A 23,214-nucleotide genomic window follows, 5' to 3' on the forward strand; every position below is an offset into this window, starting at 1 on the left:
ATTTCTCTGGAAATTAAATGTTGCAGATACTTAGGACATTTAAATATTGTCACACTAAGAGATTAAACAAATACTGAAATGTAGCTATCACTTAAAAGGAACTTACCTTTGCAATTATTACTGACTGAACTGGGTAGCAAACAGTTGCTCCTAAAGTGGCCAGTCCCAGTGGATAAGCAATTTTCTTAAACCTAGAACCTATGAAATTCAAACAAACTATTAAACTCCAAACAGATGCTAGCAGAGACGATGTTTTTGTAACTTTAATGTCCTCTTTATTCCCTTTCAAGTCATTAACCTACATCAATTTATTCTTTAGGTAATAATACTAATCAAAATGGTAGCTAAAAAATCCTTAAGGATCACAATTCAACTAATACCTCTTAGTTGTCATGTCCAATTTTAGAAAAGTATTCTCAATTTAAAACTGATAATTAGCTACACAAAGGGAGTTGATGATTTTCTTTTTTAAAACTAGGTATTTTTTTTCATGGCCTAAGAAACTCAAAGTTGTAAGCACATTTTTTTTTTTCAAGTATCTAATAGGGCATGGTAATATAAAGAATTGATCAACTACTATACTTGTGACACCATGTTAAAGTGATATGGACTCTCTTTACATATCCTGTTTTGATTAAGTCCTTAGGAACATGAAAGATTCAACTAACTAATCAGTTAAGGACTTTAAAAGGTATATAACTCCTTCATGTCACTGATTTAAAATACAGAAGTAATAATTTAATAACTGCAGGTAACCTGAGATAATGTATTCATTTCCAAAAGTGCCCAAACTAAGAGACATTTTCAAACTTTTTAAAGATTTATTTATTTTAGAGAGAAAAAGAGAGAGAGTACAAGCAAGGGGAGGGACAGAAGGAAAAGGAGAGAAGCAGACTCCACCTCCCTCTCCCCACCCCGCCCATACAGGGCTCAATCCTACAACCCTGAGATCATGACCTGACCCAAAATAAAGAGTCAGACACTTAACCGACTGAGCTAACCAGGCGCCCCCAAACTTTTTTTTTTTTTTTACAGCAAAATCCTTAAAAAAAAATCTTCCAAATACAATGTCACTAGTAACTTCATATAGCCTAGCTTAGTTCCAACAGACCACTGGTTCATATCAGTAAAGACTAAGGTGAAAAATAACTGGGGATGTTTGCAGGCAATGTTAATGAAAGATAAAAAGATAGAAAGAAGAGCTATTTCTGTGTCTGGTTTACCTATTCGTAAGGAGGCCTACAGTCTACGAGACTGAGCTTGGTAGAGGTGGGTAGGTAGGCTGCTTCAACCTCTAATTTAGCTTTCCTTTGGTTTTAGACTAGTTTGCGTGGTTCTGTGAAAGAGGGTCTATATCTGTTAAAACATAAGTTAGAAAAAAAAAACATGTCTTAAGTTGCTCCTTTACTCAGGTCCTGCTCACTATTATTCTAGTATCTATAGTTTGATTCTTGATTTTACTGACCTAACATCTCTTAATGCAAGTTTCCTTGACTCAGCCAAATTCCCCTAATTGTGCTGCTTCTAACCTTGGAAAGTAGCATTTTTTTTTTCCTTGATGTGTCATTTTAAATATTAAAAAAAAAAAAGACTTACATTCATCTTCTCTTTACTTGCTATGAAGGGCAGTCTAACAAAATATAAATTTCATTTGGATTCAATAACCCTACTCCCATAAGTAGGAAAGGACTCTAGACACAGCCACTAACAAGTTATGTACTATGAAATCATTGAGTGATTTCCCTTCTCTGGACCTCTATATGTAGCTAATGGGGTTAGACTAAATCAACAGCTTTCAAACATTTTTTGACCATGACTCAGAATAAATTCTACAATATGACCTATGACCTATCTTACACAGACACACACACACTCCATGGAAAGAAAACTTTCACACTATTTACCCATACTAAGTACAAAACACTCTGATATTTGTTGTTCTCCTCTATTTTATTTTTCTAATAAAATGTCTCCTGAGATTCATGCTTATTCATTCACTATGCTTATTTCATTACCTAATAATAGGTCGAGATCTCTATTTGAAAAACAGTGGGTTAGATTATTCTAGCTCTGACATTGAGAAACAATGTGAATGACCTAAGAAACATATTCTTTTGCAAGTGGATTATGAGTTTCTTACTGAAAATTGATTAGTATGTTCTTCTTTGAGTCTTATATGCTACATAGAGTGATCTTGGTTTTCAATTTTTTTCCTAATAAGTAATTTATATTATAATATGTATCCAAGTGAAAGTTGCTCACAGTATTAGAATTAAAAATGGGTATCAGTACCCATTAATATTAGCTATAGGGAGAGTGTTAGATCTATTGGGATGAGATATATGGGCTAGAGTTAGAATGTTGAAATGTTCTTATAATTCACAAAGGTTTTGTATCTGATTGGGTATACTTGAGGTGAGACTACTTTAAGGACTAAAGCTGGGCAAACCAACCATAAGGTATCTGATATTTGATTCCAGTAAGAGCTGTGACTTTGAAACACATGTAATTTAGTTTGGGAACAATGATTGGCAACTGAGTTGTGGATAGAAGATGAATGGAAGATAACCAAAATGGCTACTAACCAGAGAACTGTACCAGTTTAGTAAGGACTTCAGTGAGGAAGAGAGGCAGTAATGCCTACTGAGAAGAATTTCCATACTCAGAGGTAGAAGATGGGAAAATACAAAATTCGCCATGTATTTATGAAAGACAGTTATATAATAGTGTGCAGAAAAGAGTTCACATAGTATCTCAAGACTGCTATTATTAGAAAGTCCTGCTTGCAAGGTTCGCTCTTGGTTGGCATCTGGGGACTTCTCTGGTAAACAGTTCCATACAATGATAGAAAACATTCTCTGAATGATAAGAGTGAAGCATTGTGCTTAAACTGTTGAAATAATATGGTTTATGCTGAGCAACTACTTTCCTTCTAGTCTGGAATTCTGGACATGCTAGAGAGAGTGTGTTTATGTGATCAGCTGCTAGTAATAACCTTGACTGCTCAGTGTCTAATGAGCTTCCTTGGCTGACAGCATCTTACATGTATTATCATAATTCATTAGTGGAGGAATTAAGTACATCTTATATGACTCCACTGGAAGAAGATCCTTAGAAGCTTGTACCTGGTTTCTTACAAACTTTGCCCCATTTGCCTTTTCCCTTTTCTTATTTTACTTTGCAATCTTTCACAGTAATAAGGCCTATGACTATAGGTTGAGTCTTCTAAGTCGTCCTACTTAACCATCAAACACGCGGGTAGTCTTGGGGACCCTCTACAAAAGTGGTAGAGTGAGAAGGAATGACAAAGTTCGTAGAGATACAGGGTAAAAAGAGAGAAAAAAGAAATCAAGCATATCAAGCCTCATGTGCTGAATGAGAGTAATGAGTTGTCTACTTTCGCAAATTCCATTCTGAGGTGGCTGATGTCGGTTCTAGCAACCTTGGTCAGGATGAGATGATGAGAGAATAAAATATTTTTCTGATACCAGCATCTCTATCTCAAATCCTTAATATAGCCCCAGAATATGAATGGTCATCAGAAAGCAGAGAAAACAAGTTTCAGTGGTTAGCATACAGTTTAACATTAACATAAAATTCCCAAGGTCTTTTTTTTTTTTGATACCTAGAGACTCTGAAAATGTTTATATATTTTTTTCTTTTATTTAAAGATTTTATTTATTTATTTGAGAGAGAGAGAGCATGAGCAGTGGGGAGGGGCAGCGGGAGAGAGAGCAGCAGACTCCCCGCTGAGCATGGAGCCTGACACAGGGCTCAATCCCAGGATCCCAGGATCATGATGTAAGCCAAAGGCAGATGCTTAACCAACTGAGCCACCCAGGCACCCTTGAAAATCTTTTTTAAAAAGGAGTAAAGGAAGATGGTGGTAGAGTAGGAAGACGCTAGGCTTGCCTTATCCCATGAACACAAATAGATAACTATTAAATAATCCTAAATACCCCAGAAATTGACCTGAAGACTGGCAGAGCAACCTCCACAATTAAAGGGAAAGAAAAGGCCATATCAAAGAAGGTAGGAAGTGTGGGGATGTGGTTTAGGGGAGAAATAGATCCTAGCTGCTGCAGAGGAGAGGGAGCCGTGTCTAGAGAAGGGTGAGACAGAAAGGAACACACAGGGAAATGGACAAGAAGGCTTCCCCAAAGCCAATGGCTTGGAGAATGAGAGGGACTGAATTTTGTGAGTTCTATCAACCAGTAGGGCTTAACACCTGGAGATTTAAAGATCAGCAGGCTTGGCTGGGATAGTCTGGAGGATACTGTCCAGCTCCCGGAGAGAAGGCAGGTAAACAACCCAGGGGGCAGAAAGTGTGGAAACAGTGATCTGAAGAGGGCCTGGGGCACAGAGTGGGGAGATTATTTGCACTTCTCAGAGTGCATCCCTGAGAGGCAACATTCAGATAGATACCACTCCAGGAACAAAGGAGCTGGCCAGCACCATTTTCATCCTCTGCCTTTCAGCGTAAATACACAGCTACTGGCAGGAAGTAGTGCAGCACCAACACTACTTGCCTAACTTATATACACCAAGCCCTACCCCCTGCACGCTGGTGAAGCTGTCCTTTCCAGACATGCTTGCCTCAGTCCCACCATGGTGGGACCCTCCCCCAGAAGACCGGCAGAAACCCCCTACCCACACCACATCTACCAACCGATGAGTTCTACAGGGCCTCAGTTCTGGTGGAGGTGGTGACAGGTCTCATTTCACAAGCATACCAGAGCACACCTAATTTAAACTTGCCATATTCAGGCCAGGGACCAAACCTCTAAGAGCAGCCAAAGAGCCACTGCACATGACTGGCCTAAAGGACAGAGCAGCCAAAACACAAGAGCAGAGTACACGCAGCACATACTGGAGATACACCCTAAAGGGCCAGGCCATGGGAACTACATGGCCTATTCCTTATAAGGCCATTACTCTCAGGAGTAGGAGAATGGCTGGCTTTTTTTTTTCTTTTTTTTAATTTATTTTTTTGAGAGAGAGAACAAATGTGAGAGGGGGAAGGGGCAGAGGGAGAGGGAGAGAGAGAATACTCTCCCCACTGAGCACGGAGCTGAGATCATGACCTGAGCTGAAATCAAGAGTCAGACACTTAAGCAACTGAGCCACCCAGGTACCCCATGGTCAGCTTTTTGAACATAGAGAAAAAAAGCAGAGACTTAGACAAAATGCAAAGATGGAAGAAATGATCCCAAATGCAAGAACAAAATAAGTCCATGGCAGAGATCTAAGCAAAAACAGATATAAGTAACAGGCTTGATGTAGAATTTATAGCAACAATCATAAGGATATTCACTGGGCTTGAGAAAATAATAGAAAATACAGGTAAGAAATTATCACAGAGATAAAAGAGTTAACAAAGAATTGATCAGAGATGAAAAGTGCAATAGATGAGATTGGAAACAAGCTTGATGCAATGAACAGGCTGGAAGAAGTAGAGGAATGAATTAGTGACCTCAAAGACAAAGTAATGAAAATTAATGAAGCTGAACAAAAGAGAAAGAATAGAGTAGGGGTACTCAGTGACTCCATCAAATGTAATAACATTCGTATTATAAGTCCCAGAAAATGGAGAGAAAAGGGGGCAGAAAGTTTATTTGAAGAAATAATAGCCGAAAACATCCCAAATCTGGGAAAGGAAACAGACAACCAGAACCAGGAGGCACAGAGAATTCCCATCAAAATCAATAGAAGCAGGCCTACACCAAGACATATTGTAATTAAAACTGCAAAATATAGTGATAAAGAAGATAATCTTGAAAGCAGCAAGAGAAAAGAAGTCCTTAACTTACAAGGGAAAACCCATAAGGCTGGTTCAAGATTTCTCAATGGAGACTTTGCAAGCCAGAAGAGAGTGGCATAACATATTCAAAGTGCTAAATGGGAAAAACGTGAAACCAAGAATACTCTATCCAGCAAGGCTATCAGAATAGAAGAAGAGATAGACTTTCCAAGACAAAAACTAAAAGAGTTCCTGACCATTAAACCAGCTCTGCAAGAAATATTAAAGGGGACTCTGAGTGGAAAGGAGACCAAACGTGACAAAAACAAGAAAGGATCAGAAAAAATCTCCGTAAACAAAGACAAAACAAGTAATAAAATGGCAATAAAGACGTATCTATCAGTAATTGCTTTGAATGTAAATGGAATAAATGCTATAATCCAAACACATAGGGTGTCAGAATGGATTTAAAAAGAAGACCCATCTATATGCTGCCTACAACGACTCATTTTAAACCTAAAGACAACTGCAGATTGAAAATGAGCAGATGGAGAAACATTTATCATGCAAATGGATACCAAAAGAAAACCAGAGTAGCAATATTAGACTTCAAAACAAAGACTGTAAGAAGGTCACTATATAATAATAAAGGGGACAATCTAAAAAGAAGATGAAACAATCTTAAATAATTATGCACCCAACATGGGAGCACCCAAATATATAAAACAGTAACAAACATAAAAGAACTAATTGACAATAACACAATAATATTACGGGATTTTAACACCCCATTTACATCAATGGACAGAGCCCATCTAAACATATAAACAACAAGGATACAATGGCTTTGAATGACACACTGGACCAGGTGGACTTAACAGATATATTCAGATCATTCCATCCTAAAACAGCATAATATACATTCTTTTCAAGTGCACATGGAACATTTTCCACAATAGATCACATACTGTGTTACAAAACGGGCCTCAAAAATATCGAAAGATTGAACTCATCCCATGCACCTTTTCTGACCACTGTGAAAGTAGAAGGCAACCAAAAGAAAAAATTTGGAATGACCACAAATACGTAGAAGTTAAACAATATGCTGCAAAACAATGAATGAGCCAATGGGGAAATTAAAAAAGAAATTTAAAAATATAACAGAAACAATGAAAATGAAAACCAATGGTCCAAAACCTTGGTATACAGCAAAAGCAGTCCTAAGAGGGAAGGACATAGGAATACAGGCCTACCTAAAGAAGCAAGAAAAACCTCAGATAAAAAACCTAACCTTACACAAAGGAGGAGCTACAAAAAGAACAACACCTAAAATGAGCAGAAGCAAGGAAATAATAAAGATTAGAGAAAAAATAAATGATACTTAAACTAAAAAAAAAAAAAAAACAATAGAACAGATCAAGGAAACCAGGAACTGGTTCTTTGAAAAAATTAGTAAAACTGATAAACCTCTAACCAGACTTATGAAAAAGAAAAAGGGAAGAACCCAAATGAATAAAATCATAAATGAGAAAGGAGAAATAACAACCAACGCCACAGACATACAAAACACTATAAGAAAATATTATGAAAATCTTTATGCCAACAAATTGAACTACATGGAAGAAATGGATAAACGTGTAGAAACATATAAACTACCAAAACGGAAACAGGAAGAAACAGAAAACTTGAACAGACCAATAACCTGTAAAGAAATTGAATCAGTAATCAAAAAACTCCCAGCAAACAGGTTGAGGGCCAGATGACTTCATGGGCAAATTCTACCAAACACTTAAAGAAGAGTTAATACCTATTCTCAAACTACTCCAAAAAATAGAAAAGGAAGGAAAACCTAAAAATTCATTCTATGAGGCCAGCATTACCTTGATATCAAAACCAGATAAAGACCCCAGTAAAAAGAGAATTACAGGCCAATATCCCTCATGAACATGGATGCAAAAATTCTCAATAAAATGTTAGCAAACCAAATCCAAAAATATATTAAAGAAATCAGTCACTGCAATGAAGTGGGATTTATTTCTGGGTTGGAAGGGTGGATCGATATTTACAAATCAAACAACAGGATACACCGCATCAATAAATGTTAATAAAAGAAAGGATAAGAACCTTTCAAAACATGCAGAAAAAACATTTGACAAAATAGCACCTCCATTCATGACAAAAACCCTCAACAAAGTAGGGTTTGAGGGAATATACCTCAACATAATAACGGCCACATATAAAAAAAACCATAGCTAATAGCATCCTAAATGGCAATAACTTTGAGCTTTGCCTCTATGGTCAGGAATAAGACAGTGACGTCAACTCTCACCACTGTTTTTAAACATAGTACAGGAAGTCTTAGCCACACCAATCAGACAGCAAAAAGAAATAGAAGGCATCCAAATCGGCAAGAAGTAAAACTTACACTATTTGCAGATGACATGGTAATATATATATAGAAAACCTGAAAGCCTCCACCAAAAAACTGTTATAACTGTTTTTTTAGTAAAGTCGCAGGTACAAAATCAATATACAAAAATCTGTGCATCTGCACCAATAACAACACAGCAGAAAGAGAAATTAAGGAATAAATCCTATTTACAACTGCTCCAAAGACAGTAAGATAACTAGGAATATTTTTTCATGTATCTGATGGCCATTTGTATGTCCTGTTTGGAGAAATGCCTGTTCATGTCTTCTGCCCATTTTTGCTTGAATTATTCTTTCGGTGTTGAGTTTGATAAACTCTTTATAGATTATGGATACTAGCCCTTTAACTGATAAGACATTTGCAAATATCTTCTCCCATTCTGTGAGTTGTCTTTTGGTTTTGTCGACTGTTTCCTTTGCTGTGCAAAAGCTTTTTATCTTAATGAAGTAACAACAGTTCATTTTTGCCTTTGTTTCCCTTGCCTTTGGAGATGTGTCCAGCAAGAAGTTCTTGCAGCCAAGGTCAAAGAGGTTGTTGCTGGTGTTCTCCTCAAGGATTTTGATGGATTCCCGTCTCACATTTAAGTCTTTCATCCATTTTGAGTTCATTTTTGTGTATGGTGTAAGAAAATGGTCCAGTTTCATTCTTCTAAATGTGGCTGTCCAATTTTCCCAACACATTTATTGAAGAGACTGTTCTTTTTCCACTGGATATTCTTTCCTGTTTTGTCAAAGATTAGTTCGTCATATAGTTGAGGGTCCATTTCTGGGTTCTCTATTCTGTCCCATTGATCTATGTGTCTGTTTTTGTGCCAGTATCATACTGTCTTGATGATTACATATTGTCTTGATGATTACAGCTTTGTAATAGAGCTTGAAGTCTGGAAATCTGACGCCACCAGCTTTAGTTTTCTTTTTCAACATTCCTGTGGCTATTTGGGGTCATTTCTGGTTCCATACAAATTTTAGGATTATTTGTTCCAGCTCTGTGAAAAAAAGTTGATAGTATTTTGATAGGGATTGCATTGAATGTATTGACTGCTTGAGGTAACATAGACATTTTAACAGTATTTTTAACAGTATTTGCTCTTCCAATCCATGAGAATGGAACATTTTTCTGTTTCTTTGTGTCTTCCTCAATTTCTTTCATGAGTGTTCTATAGGTTTTTGAGTACAGATCCTTTGCCTCTTTAGTTAGGTTTATTCCTAGGTATCATATAGTTTTTGGTGCAATTATAAATGGGATCGACTCCTTAATTTCTCTTTCTTCTGTCTCATTGTTAGTGTATAGAAATGCAACTGATTTCTGTGCGTTGATTTTATATTCTGCCACTCTGCTGAATTCCTGTATGAGTTCTAGCAATTTTGGGTTAGGGTCTTTTGGGTTTTCCACATAGTGTATCCTGTCATCATGAAAAAATGCTCAATATGACTCGGCATTGGGGAAATACAAATCAAAACCACAATGAGATACCACTGCACACCAGTTGGAATGGCTAAATGAACAACTCAGGAAACAACAGATATGGTGAGGGTGTGGAGAAAGGGGAACCCTCTTACACTGTTCGTGGGAATGCAAGCTGGTGCAGCCACTCTGGAAAACACTATGGAGGTTCCTCAAAAAGTTGAAAATAGAGCTACCCTATGACCTAGCAATTGCACTACTAGTTATCTACCACAAAGATACAAATGTAGTGATCTGAAGGGGCACCTACACCCCAATGTTCATAGCAGCAATGTCCACAACAGCCAAACTATGGAAAGAGCCCAGATGTCCATCAACAGCTGAATGGATAAAGAAGAGGTGGTATATATATACAATGGAGTACTACTCAGTCATCAAAAAAGAAACGAAATCTTGCCATTTGCAATGACGTGGATGGAACCAGAGGGTATTATGCTAAACTAAATAAGTCAATCAGAGAAAGACAATTATCATATGATCTCACTGGTATGTGGAATTTAAGAAACAAAACAGAGGACCATAGGGGAAAGAAGGGAAAAATAAAACAAGACGAAATCAGAGAGGGAGACAAACCATAAGAGACTCTTAATCATAGGAAATAAACTGAAGGTTGCTGGAGGAGGGTGGGGGTTGGGGTAACTGGGTGATGGACATTAAGGAGGGCATGTGATAGAATGAGCACTGGGCATTATGTAAGACTGATGAATCACTGAACTCTACCTCTGAAACTAACAATACACTATATGTTACTTAATTGAATTTAAATTAAAAAAATTAAAAAAATAAGATACCTAAGAATAAATCTAATTAAAGAGGTGAAAAACCTTTACTCTGAAAACTATAAAACACTGACGAGAGAAATTAAAGATGAAAGAAGGAAATAGAAAGACATTCCATGCTCATGGACTGAAAGAACAAATATTGTTAAAATGTCCATACTATCCAAAGCAATCTACATATTTAATGCAATTCCTATCAAAACGCCAACAGCATTTTTCAGAGCTAGAACAAAACATCTTAAAATTTGCACGGAACCACAAAAGACCCTAAATATCCAAAGCAGTCAAAAAAAGCAAAGCAAAGCTGGAGGCCTCACAGTTCCGGACTTCAAGTTATAAAGCTGCAGTGATCAACACAGTACTGACACAAAATCAGATACACAGATCAATGGAAGTGAACAGAAATGAACCTACAACTATTTGGTCAATTAATATTCAATAAAGAAGGAACGAATATCCAGTAGAAAAAAAGACAGTGTTTTCAACAAATGGTGTTGGGAAAACTGGACAGCAACATGCAAGAGAATGAAACTGGACCACTTTCTTACACCATACACAAATATAAATTGTAAATGGATTAAAGACCTAATTGTGAGACAGGAAACCATGAAAATCCTAGAAGAGAATACAGGCAGTAACTTCTCTGACACTGGCCATAGAAACTTCTTTCTAGATATGTCTCCCCAGGCAAGGGAAACAATGGCAAAAATAAACTATTAGGACTTCATCAAAATAAAAAGCTTCTGCACAGTGAGGGAAACAATCAACAAAACTGAAAGGCAACCTATGGGATGGGAGAAGATATCTGCAAATGACATATCTGATAAAGGGTTATTATCCAAAATATATAAAGAACTTATAAAACTCAACACTCAGTAAACAAATAATCCAATTAAAAAGTGGGCAGAAGACATGAATAGATATTTTTCCATGAAGATATACAGATGGCCAACAGACACTTCAACAGATGCTCAACAGCACTCATCATTAGGGGAATACAAATCAAAACTACCACACCTTTCAGAATGGCTAAAATTAATAACATAAGAAACAACAGGTGTTAGTGAGGATGTGGAGAAAGAGGAACCCTCTTGCACTGTTGGTGGTAATGGAAATAGGTGCAGCCTTTTGGAAAGCAGTACAGAATTTCCTCAAATAGTTAAAAATAGAATTACCCTACGATCCAACAATTCTACTTCTAGGAATTTACCCAAGAAATACAAAAATAGTAATTCACAGGGATACATGCATCCCAATGTTATAGCAGCATTATCTACAGTAGCCAAATTATGGAAACAGTTCAAGTATCCATCAACTGATAATACATAAAGATGTGAGATATATATATATAAAACAGAGTATGACTCAACCTTAAAAAAAATGAAATCTTGCCATTTGCAAGAACATGGATGGAACTAGAGAGTATTATGCTCAGTGAAGTAAGTTAGAGATAGACAAACACCATGTGATTTTACTCATATGTGGAATTTAAGAATCAAAACAAATGAGCAAAGGGGAAAAAAGAGACAGTGTCAAATCAAGAAACAGCCTCTTAACTATAGAGAACAAACTGATGGTTACCAGAGGGGAGGCGAGTGGGGAGATGGATTAAATAGATGATGGGGATTAAGAACTGCATTTGTTGTACTGAGCACTGGGTGTTGTATGAAACTGTTGAATCACTAAATTGTACACCTGAAACTAATATTATACTATATGTTAACTACCTGGAATTTAAATTTAAAAAATCTTTTAAAAAATAAAGTTATCTAAAAGATGACGAAATGATAAATTATAATTTTAATAATAGCTGTATATTTTTAAATTTTATTTTAAATATCATACAGAAAATTGATCTATAGTTCTACCAATTATAATACACGTATAGAATCCTGTAACCACCAGTACAATCAGGATATGGAAGAGTTCTATCACTGTTAAAAAAAAAAAAAAAAAAACTTATGTTACCTCCTTATAGTCACACCTTCCCACTCTTAACTCCTGGTAACTACTGACATGGTTTTTTTTTTTTGTTACTATAGTTTTGTCTTTTTGAGAAAGTTATATGACTAGAATCACAGAATATATAACTCTTTTAGACTGGCTTCTTTATGTCAGATTTATCAAGATTGTTGCATGTGTCAATGGTTTATTCCTTTTATTCGTGAGTATAATTCCTTTGTTTGGATGTGCCACAGTTTAATTTACTCCTGAAAGACATTTAGGTTGTTTCCAGCTTTTGGTAATTACAGAGTTACTATAAACATTTATGTACAGATTTTTCATTTTTCCAGGGTAAATATCCAGGAGTGCGATTACTTGGTCTCATGATAAGAGCATTTTTAACTTTATAAGAGAAACTGTCAAATCGTTTTCTAGAATGGCTGTACCATTTTGTACTCCCACCAGCAGTGTATGAGAGTTTCAATTGCTCTACATTCTTGACTATACTTGGTATGGTCAGTCTTTTTAATTTTAGATATTCTAATACGTGTGTACTAATATGTCACTGTGATTTTCATTTGCATTTACCTAATAACTAATGATGTTAAACATCTCGAAATCACTCTATTTTTTAAAGCACAGTGTTTATAAAAGTAAACATGCTGTAATACAGAATCTAAAAATCTTCATAGTACCCTATCCTAACAATATTCAATAAAGGATATGAGGTTTTCCCATGATAGTAAAATTCAGAATACAATGGCATTGAAAGAAAAAAAATGTATTTTTTTAAACCCTACCTTTTCTTGCTGAAACCAAGCCTGCCAATCCTGAAACTGTAATCACTCCAAGTTTTGGAAGAAAATCTCGAGGTGGATTCTTCAGATAGATATATGCATCTTTTAAGAAATAAGTTAAAAATTAATATAAATGACTTACTAAAATTAGGCATTCTATATATGATGCAGAAATGCTAAAGAGATTTGCTAAGATAGAAGATGGTTTAAACACTCCTCAAAAAAAGCTACAAAAATAATGATTTGAGCAGCGAATGAAAAAGCTAGTTAAAATAGTTACTTGCTACAAAATTAAAATCTTCCTTCCATAGCTGATTTAATAATTGTTTTCTTAATACAGGCAATTACTCTTCAATGAAATATGATGCTAGAGTTCACACCTTAGCTTGGATTACTATAAAATAAATGCTTGACTGTGTATGTATTTATCTCTCTAATAGAAATGCTTCTGGACTTACCTGTTCAAACTTTGATAGGATCCAGTAGGAATAGGAATACTTTATTAAGGAACTTTGAATAATTGACAAGGGATACATGTAGCTTGTAGGCCCTGCTTGCCATCACTCCCCAATACCCAGAGCAGCCATTACTCTTGGTTAAAACCAATGATCAGGAGGAGAAGTGAGCCTAGACCAAAAGAAGATGACGAGCGGGCACAAGTCTAGATTTCTTGGCTTTTTATATATTTAAATTATTTCTGTTTCCAGACAACCCCCCAAAAAAGACTCTTCTATCACCGTTAATTATTTAATGGCAATCACTTATTTAATCATATTCCTCAAGATTGATGAGGAATACAATTTGGAATTAATTCCTACAAACCTAAGTAATGATAATACATTTACAGGTCATCAACATCATGGAGACATTTAAAATTTTAGCTGAGGGGCGCCTGGGTGGCTCAGTCGGTTAAGCGTCTGCCTTCAGCTCAGGTCATGATCCTGGAGTCCCGGGATCAAGTCCCACATCGGGCTCTCTGCTCAGCGGGGAGTCTGCTTCTCCCTCTGACCCTCCCCCTCTCATGCTCTCTCTCTCTCATTTCTCTCTCTCTCTCAAATAAATAAAACTTTAAAAATAAAAATAAAAAAAATAAAATTTTAGCTGATCTTTCTGTCTCCCATACACATTTATTTTAACAACTGGCATAACCCAAGAATATTAGGAAGATATTTCTACTGTCAAATACCATTATCAAAATAAAGAATCAAATACAACTGCTTTCCAACATTAGCTCAAATATTCTAGAGTAACTGATTGGTATTAGTGTTTCCTAGCAATAGATAGCAAAATTCTACAGATTTTAACAGCAAATAGCACCTATTTAAACTAATTGATAACAATGTAGACATGTTTCTAATTTATGCTTTGAGTATATAATATGGGCTTTGCAGCTAAACAGACCGCAGTTTGAGTCCAGGCACTGCCACTTACTAGTTTTGTGACCTTGGCAACCTACTTTACCTTTCTAAACCTCAGTTTCCTTATCTGTAAAAAGGGAATAATTATAGGGGTACCTGGTTGGCTCAGTCAGTTGGGTGTCTGACTCTTGGTTTCCGCTTGGGTCATGATCTCAGGGTCGTGAGATCAAGCCCCGTGTCGGGCTCTGTGCTCAGCATGAAGTCTGCTGTCCCTCTCCCTCTGCCTCTCCCCTGCTTCTGCTCACACTCACACTCGCACTCTCTCTCTCTCTCTCAAATAAATAAATAAAATCTTGAAGAAAAGGGGAATAATTATAATACCAACACTCATAGAATTGGTATAGAAACTAAATTAGATAAATTGTGTAAAATGCTTACCATAGTGCCTTAGCATACAGTAATTGCTTAATAAATGATAGGTACTATTACTTTGGTATTGTTATCATAAAGTGCTATACAGAGTATCTTCTCAGTTGGTAAAACATGATAATGAATAACTTACCACCTTTATTTTTTCTCATATTTAAACCTTGCAAGTTAAAAAGACAATAGAACATTTCTAATTATGGATGGTTTACTCACCCACCTTTTCCAAATTGTACTGTATCCATTATTCCATTTTTCACAAACACACAAACACCCTAAGCAAAAAGAAAAAAAAAAGGACATCTGCATTTTTGAAGATTTTGATAATTAAATAAAATATTCCACATTAATCAATATTAAAATATTGACAGCATTGCACTCAAATCTAAATCTAACTTTCCTATTTATTCACATGAGAACTTTTTCATTCTGTTTAACATGGATAATACTTGTTTACTATCTTCCTCATATAAACAAGTAATGCCTATAAGTAGTCAGAGCATCTCACAGATAATTTATTGCAGAAATACAAAGATTTATCATCTTATTTTATAAAGGCTTAGAAAAATGAATGGAATTTAAATAAATCATGGATAGAGGTATTATTTCAGCTTAGAAGCAACATCTGATTAATAAATATGTGGTAGCAACACCGTAATGATTTGTGAAGAAAGTAGTAACAACAAACCTAAAGAAAGTACTTCATCCTCTCCTTTTTCTTAGTGTGCATTAGAATGGCAAAAAACCCTAAATAAGACATTTATCTCAGGATAGAAATCATCCTACACACACTAGTGTTTATATTATTTTTACATAGGAATATAAATTCTCTACAAATCAAGATTATATTAACCCATTGAAGTGATTAAAGTTTTAAATCAAATTTGCTCTTTTACCTATTTCTAACTAATTTATTTTAATGCAAGAAATATGGTTACATTCATTTACTGAGTGATAGGTACCATCTTAATTACATCAGAAGAAAAATGAAGGCAGAGAATGATTTACCCATAGTCATGCTGTACTCTATTGAAGAAACCAGAAAACATAACTGAAATATATGGTCTCTATCTCTGAACTAGCTGCTATGAAACCATGGTATAAAAACAAAAACGATTTTTAAAGCAAAGAACATAGAAGTAGTTATATTACACAGTAAAGAAATAAGTCATTACTATTGTGATATCTCGGTATTAGTAACCTTGTTTCAGATATTTTCATGATGATCAGAGATGTAGAGGTTCATCCCTTCATCGTGGTTTCAAGCTGTACAAATTGGCACAGAACTTAACTGTCACTGAGTTACTTCTCTTTAAAGACTCTCTTGAGAAAACCTCACCTTTGAAGTTATAATACCTATTGATTGGTTGATTGAAAATCATGTAGCTGTTGAGGAAGAAAACTAGTCACTTCTTTTGGGAAGTTTTCCTTAGCTTGTTTAGGAATTCACTTTTACCACTGTGGCTCACTGCTACCTAAATTTGAAAACACTAAGGAGAGAAGGAGAAACTGAATTTGCCCTGCAAGATTCTAAGTTTAATGCAGAATGCAATTTGACTCAGAAGTAATTTTTAAAGAATAGATTATGTTTTTAGGGGAAAATCAGAAAAAGTTATTTACATTGGAGATGAAATGCATTCAAAGTGTCCTTCTTCAACCTATTCACCTTTCTTTTAGTCTTGAATTGGGTGATAGTAACAATAGCAATTTAAGGATCTTTCAGGAACAATTTACCTCACGAAAACAAATTTGAGAACACTATGGAAAATTAGGTCTCAGGAGGCTTAAGTATGAATCACCCGGCTGTTGGTATATAGCAACAGAGGCATGATTCAAACCCTAATTAGTTAATATATTTTCCTCTGAGATCAAACTAATAAGAGTGTATAATACAATTAATACTATTAGAGTTGTTTGACAGACACAAATTTTTAAAAATTACACCATGTATTCATCAGATGTTTTAAATATCATCTGGAATGAACAGAATTTACATTTAGTGTTTTATAAAATCATTAGAATCTTTTTTGAAAAAAGAATGGATTAGAAACAAAAAAGAACAAGGGTTTACAATTGGATAGGTTATATCTGAGAAAAAGTTGTGTGGTTATTAGGTCAGAATGATGAAACTGACATTAGAGATGTTGATGCTAACACACCTATGTTGATGTGAGGATAATGAAATATCAATATTTTATCAGCTTACTCCATCACTCTGCTGCTAGATAATGCTGACTTAAAGCTAAGTATTAAAGTCAGATGAATTTTATTTTTCCCAAGAGCTGACTATATTCAGAATGGTCTTATGAGCTAAACCCAACTAGTTAACATTTTGCTTAGCCAAGTAAGGAACAATTGAGAAATAATTTCAGAACTTCTTGTAAGTAGCCAAACAACTATACATGAAAAATAACATAAATGCTTGCTGAACTATCTTAATCTATGTAGTAGTGGTACAGTAGGTTAAATATTATTAAATATGGCCACAATTCTTTGCTGCTACTCATATTGAGAGGTGGCATCTAATTTCACTCCCTTTAAAACTGGGTTGGCCTTTGTGACTTAACAATAGAATGCTGTAGAAGTAACTTTCTTGGACATCTGATGATAAATAAGCAGCTTAGTAAATTCTGCCAAGGGCCTCTTGTAAGAGCCTCGAACTGCCTGTGTAAGTTATCTGACTATGCTGAGATCACCATGCCTGGTAGGTCACATGTAGGTGCTTTAGTCAACATTCCTAGCTAAGCCTAGCGTTCTAGCTATCTGTGACAAGGTACTAAAGATGAGAATGAAACTGTCTTAGGGCCTCTAGATCAACCCATTCACCTGATGAATGTCACTGAGTAACCTCTGTCATTACCAAATGCAACAGAAGAATCACCTGTCTGAACAAATCAGAAACCTCCAACATTAAACCAGTATTAGAACTTACTTACCTTGCACCAGCCAATATAATGACCAGTTGTAGTGCGGATGGATGCAAAGCCCATTTGTAAACGACCAGGCTGTTCTTCAACATATTTAGACTGCAGAGGTGGTGCAGTATATATGGGGAGCTAGAGGCAAAAAAAGTTCATGTTAAAAATATGAAACAGCTGGAATTCCTTTTTCAGTAAAACAGAAGTCATCAACCTTCCTGCTAAAAGCAACTAAAAATGCTGATAAAATATTTTTAAAAAACAGCTTAAATGGGAGAAATGATCCAGTAAGCTGTTTATAAAGACTGTTCAGAAGCCTAGATTAAAAATCAACAGAAATGCAGAGATAAACAATAAAGTCAGCTTTTACCTTGGAATCATTTGCTTTAAAATAGGATGGTTCAAGAGTCTGGAATCAGGAAACAAAACGTAGAAAAAGCTTAAGGTGGGCAACCTTAGTGGGGACCCTATTAGTTGGTATCTCAAAGTTTTACATCCTCAACTTAAGAGTGAACTAGAAATAAACAGTTCACTCCAAAGAACTGTAAGGAAAATTGACTGTCTCAAAGATTGGGCATCAAGTAGAGAGGAAAGAAATATTTCCTAAGATTTGGCAAACACAAGTGAGAGCTCATATAACCTGCAGAATAAAACTAACTAGATAATCTGAGAAATCTCAAACAAGAATACATTTAAAGTACTCCCAAGCTAGTAGCCCCCACATATACTTGGCAGAAACAAAATAAATATCTCCCCTCTGGAGGAAGCTACCAAGATGTCAAAGAATTACAACAGATAAAGTTCCAAGAAATTTGAGCCCATAATTAAAAAAAAAATAGAGAACACAAAGAAGGAAAAGAAAGTTAGAAAACACAAGGAATGTATCTGGACAAGACATAGCAGAAACAACAAACAGACTCTGATCCACAAAGAATGTGTATGTTAGAATATATAATATCAAATAAATTTATTTTTGTTTTTAAAGAAATAAACGAAGGACCTATGGGTTAAGAGGAAGAGACTACAAAAATTACCAAAACTAATGAAAACAGAGAACTTCTGGAACTGGAAATTAAAAACGTAAATAAAGATCTCAATTGGGAGGCTGGGAAGATGGCCAAGTAGAAGGACCCTAAGTTTCCTTGGTCCCACAGATACAACTAAATAACACTGATGTAAGTGTAAAATAACCCCAAAAATGATGCAAACACTGGCAGAACAAATTCCATGAGTAAGGTAGAGAAGAGACCACCACAAAAAGGGTAGGATGGGCAGAGACATGGTGGGGAGCTAAAAGGGCCCTGGGCATCCAGTCAAGAGGGAGCCTAGGGGATAGAGAAGGGCAAGAAAAAAAAAAAGACTATCACAGTGGGGAGCTTGCATGGGGAAAACAAACCCCGAAAACATTTGGTTTTGAAAGCAAGAGGGGTCAAATTTTGTGAGTTCTTAAAACCAGAGGGACTTAAAGCTCGGAATGTTAAAAATCAGTCTTGGCTCTTGGAGACCCCTGAGAGCATTAGGAAGCTGAGTCCTACCCTTAAAGAGACAGCATTAGAAGCAGCCTGCTGAGATCGAGTGTAGCAGCATCAGTGTGGAAAACGTCTGGTGCATACAGGAAGGAGAGTTCTTTACTCATCTCAGAACACATCCCATATACGCAAGGATCCCAGGGAGGCCCTTCCAGGAATAAAGGAGCTGGCAGGTGACATTTCCCTCCCCTGCCTCTTAGCATAAACGCAAGGCCACCTGAAGGAACCAGTGCAATGCTGACACTCACTACTTTCTTACACCAAGCCCTCCGCCCTGTGATTTGGCAGTCATGCTTGCCTCAGTCCCAGAACTGCGGGTTCCCTCCCCCAGAAGACTAGCATAAACCTCACCAATAATGCATCCCCTGACCCGCACATTTTGCAGGGCCTTAGTCCTGGCAGTAGTGGCTGATCACCACCTGGGGACTATGTGCACACATTGCTAAAACTATGCCCCCTAACCATGCATGCTTTTTGAACCAATCCCATTCAGCCCCAGTCTCAGAACCCACCAGTACCACCTTGATAAAAGTGGGCAGCCCGCCCACTACTTTCAAGAGCAGGAGACATAGCTGACTTTCCTAACACACAGAAACAGAGAATTAGACAAAATGAAGACTCAAGAGAAATATGTCCCAAATGAAAGAACAGGACCAAACCACATCAAGAGAACTAAGTGAAACAGATACAAGTAGAATGCTAGATATAGAATTTAAAGTAATTATCATAAAAATATGCACTAGATTTGAGAAAAGAGTGGAGGATATCAGTGAAAAGCTTAACAAATAGACAAACATGAACCAATCAGAGATGAAGAACACAATGCATGAAATGAAAAATAAACTTGATGGAATTAATAGCAGGCTAGAGGAAGCAGAGAAACAAATTAATGACCTGGAAGACAGAGTAATGAAAAGTAATCAAACTAAGCCATTGAGAAAAGAAATATGCAAAATGAGGATAGACTTAGGAAACTCAGTGACTCCATCAAATTCATTATATTCACATTGTATGGACCTGAGAAGAAAAGGGGGACAGAAAAGTGTTTTGAAGAAATAACAGCTGAAAAATTCCCTAATCTGGGAAACATATATCCAGATCTAGAAGGCACAGATATCCCCCAAAAATTCATCCCAAGGAGGTCCACACCCAAGACACATAATGCGGGGGGGAAGATGACGGAGGAGTAGGGGACCCTATTCCAACCAGTCCCCGGAATTGAGGTGGGTATCTACGAGACCACTCTGAACACCCAGGAAATCAGCCTAAGATGTAAGAAGACAGATGTGGCTCTCTACAAACAGTATTACAGGAGGTTGGTTTCGAGGTAAGAAGCGGGGAGCCGTGATTCTGTGGGCAGATATTGGAGGATAAACGGAAGGGGGAGGGAGTCTGGCAGTGGGGATCCTACACTGCCAGTGAGTGAAAACCTCATGCACTGGGGACGGGACACAGACTCGCAGACCAGTAGCAACGGGAAAAGGACTTTAGGGCAGCCCCCAGACAGAAATCCGGAGTGGCAGGGCTGGCGGTTTTACAAGCACAAAGGGCAGAGACGTGACCCAACCTAAAGGCGAGGATTGGGAATGCTGCTGAGGGGAACATAACCCAGGACTGCAGTTTATGGCAGCACCAACAGAAACAGAGATAGTGTGGCCTGGAGAGCTCAGTGACATACAGAACAGACTGCAATCTCCTTGCTCTCAGGAAGAGAGTTGGAAACAGTCTCTTCTGCTCTGACTCTTGGAAGAGACACGGACACCAGGGAAAGCTGCCAGAGAACAAAAGCCCAAAAAAACCGGTTCTCACTAAGCCCAAAACCCGCCACAGGGGTCAGGGCAACTCTGCCCAAACAGGGTTGCCTGAGTAACAGCATGGCAGGCCCCTCCCCCAGAAGACAGGCTGGGAAAACAAGAGGCCAGCAACCCTAAGGCCCCTAGAAAACAGGTGCATATTGCTTGGGTTCTGGTCAATAATTTAGACACTGTACATTCCCTCAACCACCCCTCCACAGAATGACTAGGAGGAAGAACCCCCAAAATAGGAAAGACTCAGAGATTATGACTTATGCCACAGATTTAGAAATGGATTCAGGTATAACCAAATGTCGGAGATGGAATTCAGGCTAGCAGTTGTGAAGACAATAGCTAGAATGGAGAAATCGATTATCTAAGGGCAGAAATGAAACCTGAACTGGCAGAACTTAAAAATGCTATCAATGAGAAACAATCTAAATTAGATAATCTAACACCTAGGGTAAGTGAGGCAGAACAAATTAGTGACCTAGAAGACCAAATAATAGACAAAAAGGGAAAAGAGGAGGCCAGGGAAAAACAACTCAGAAAACATGAAAATAAAATCAGAGAAATAAGGGACACCATGAAACGTTCCAATGTCAGAATTATTGGAATCCCGGAAGGGGTGGAGACAGAGAGGACTAGAAGATATATTTGAGCAAATCGTACCTGAGAACTTCCTTAATCTGGAGAATGAAACAAACATTCATACCACAGAGGCAGAGAGGACCCCTCCCAATATCAAGGAAAACAGGCCAACGCCCCAGCATGTAATTGTAAAACTCGCAAATCTTAGAAACAAGGAAACCATCTTAAGGGCAGTTAGGGGGAAGAGATTCCTTATGTACAGAGGGAGGAACATCAGAATAAAGTCAGACCTATCCACAGAGACCTGGCAAGCCAGAAAGGCCCAGCAAGACATATTCAGGGTACTAAACGAGAGGAACATGCAGCCAAGAATACTTTATCCAGCAAGGCTGTCACTTAGAATGGATGGAGAGATGCAGAGCTTCCAGAATGGGAGAAACTCAAAGAATATGTGACCACTAAGCTGGCCCTGCCAGAAATAATAAGGGGGGTTATATAAAAGGAGAAAGACCACAGGGTGATATAGAAAAGAAATTTACAGGGATAATCTATAAAAACAGGTCTTCACAGGCAACATGATGACAATTAATTCATATCTTTCAATAATCACTCTCAATGTGAACGGCCTAAATGCTCCCATAAAACAGCACAAGGTTGCAGGAACCATCCATATGCCGTCTACAAGAGACTCATTGTGAACCTAAAGATATATCCAGACTGAAAGTGAAGGGGTGGAGATCCATCTTCCATGCCAACGGACCTCAAAAGAGAGCTGGGGTAGCAATTCTTATATCAGACAAATTAGATTTTAAACTAAAGACTTGTAGTTACTGACACAGAAGGACACTGTATGATTCTTAAAGGGTCTATCCAACAAGAAGATCTAACAATTGTAAATATATATGCCCCCAACATGGGAGCAGCCAGCTACATAAGCCAACTGTTAACCAAAATAAAGAGTCATATTGATAATAATACATTAATTGTAGGAGACCTCAATACTCCACTGTCAGCAATGGACAGATCATCTACGCAAAATATCAACAAAGAAACAAGAGCTTTGAATGATACACTGGACCAGATGGACGTCATAGATATATACAAAACATTCCACCCGAAAACAACAGACACTCATTCTTCTCGAGTGCACATGGAACTTTCTCCAGAATGGACCACATACTGGGTAACAAATCAGGTCTCAACTGATACCAAAAGATTGAGATTATTCCCTGCATATTCTCAGACCATAATGCTTTAAAACTGGAATTCAATCATAAGAAAAAATCTGGAAGAAATCCACACACTTGGAAGCTAAAGACCACTCTGCTCAAGAATGTTTGGGTCAACCAGGAAATCAAAGAAGAACTTAAACAATTCATGGAAACCAATGAAAATGAAAACACATCAGTCCAAAACCTATGGGATACTGCAAAGACGGTCCGAA

At 37.0% G+C, this 23,214-nt stretch overlaps 1 protein-coding gene across 3 annotated transcripts in view; it reads right to left on the reverse strand.

Annotated features, from left to right (window-relative positions):
- Positions 1–23,214, reverse strand: part of APOOL (apolipoprotein O like) — a 130,695-nt gene that overhangs the window by 35,725 nt on the left and 71,756 nt on the right. For 2 of the 3 annotated variants that reach the window (XM_032387882.1, XM_032387880.1), the window contains 4 exons: positions 17,876–17,995; positions 15,160–15,214; positions 13,159–13,257; positions 107–198 (listed from right to left, as the gene is read on the reverse strand). In XM_032387882.1, coding sequence (XP_032243773.1) covers positions 107–198; positions 13,159–13,257; positions 15,160–15,214; positions 17,876–17,995 — 366 coding nt within the window. The remainder of the gene's footprint in view (positions 1–106; positions 199–13,158; positions 13,258–15,159; positions 15,215–17,875; positions 17,996–23,214) is intronic. The other variant, XM_032387881.1, reaches the window with a different exon arrangement.

Source organism: Phoca vitulina, unplaced genomic scaffold (assembly GCF_004348235.1).
Source record: "Phoca vitulina isolate PV1807 unplaced genomic scaffold, GSC_HSeal_1.0 scaffold51, whole genome shotgun sequence".
Lineage (NCBI taxonomy): Eukaryota > Metazoa > Chordata > Mammalia > Carnivora > Phocidae > Phoca > Phoca vitulina.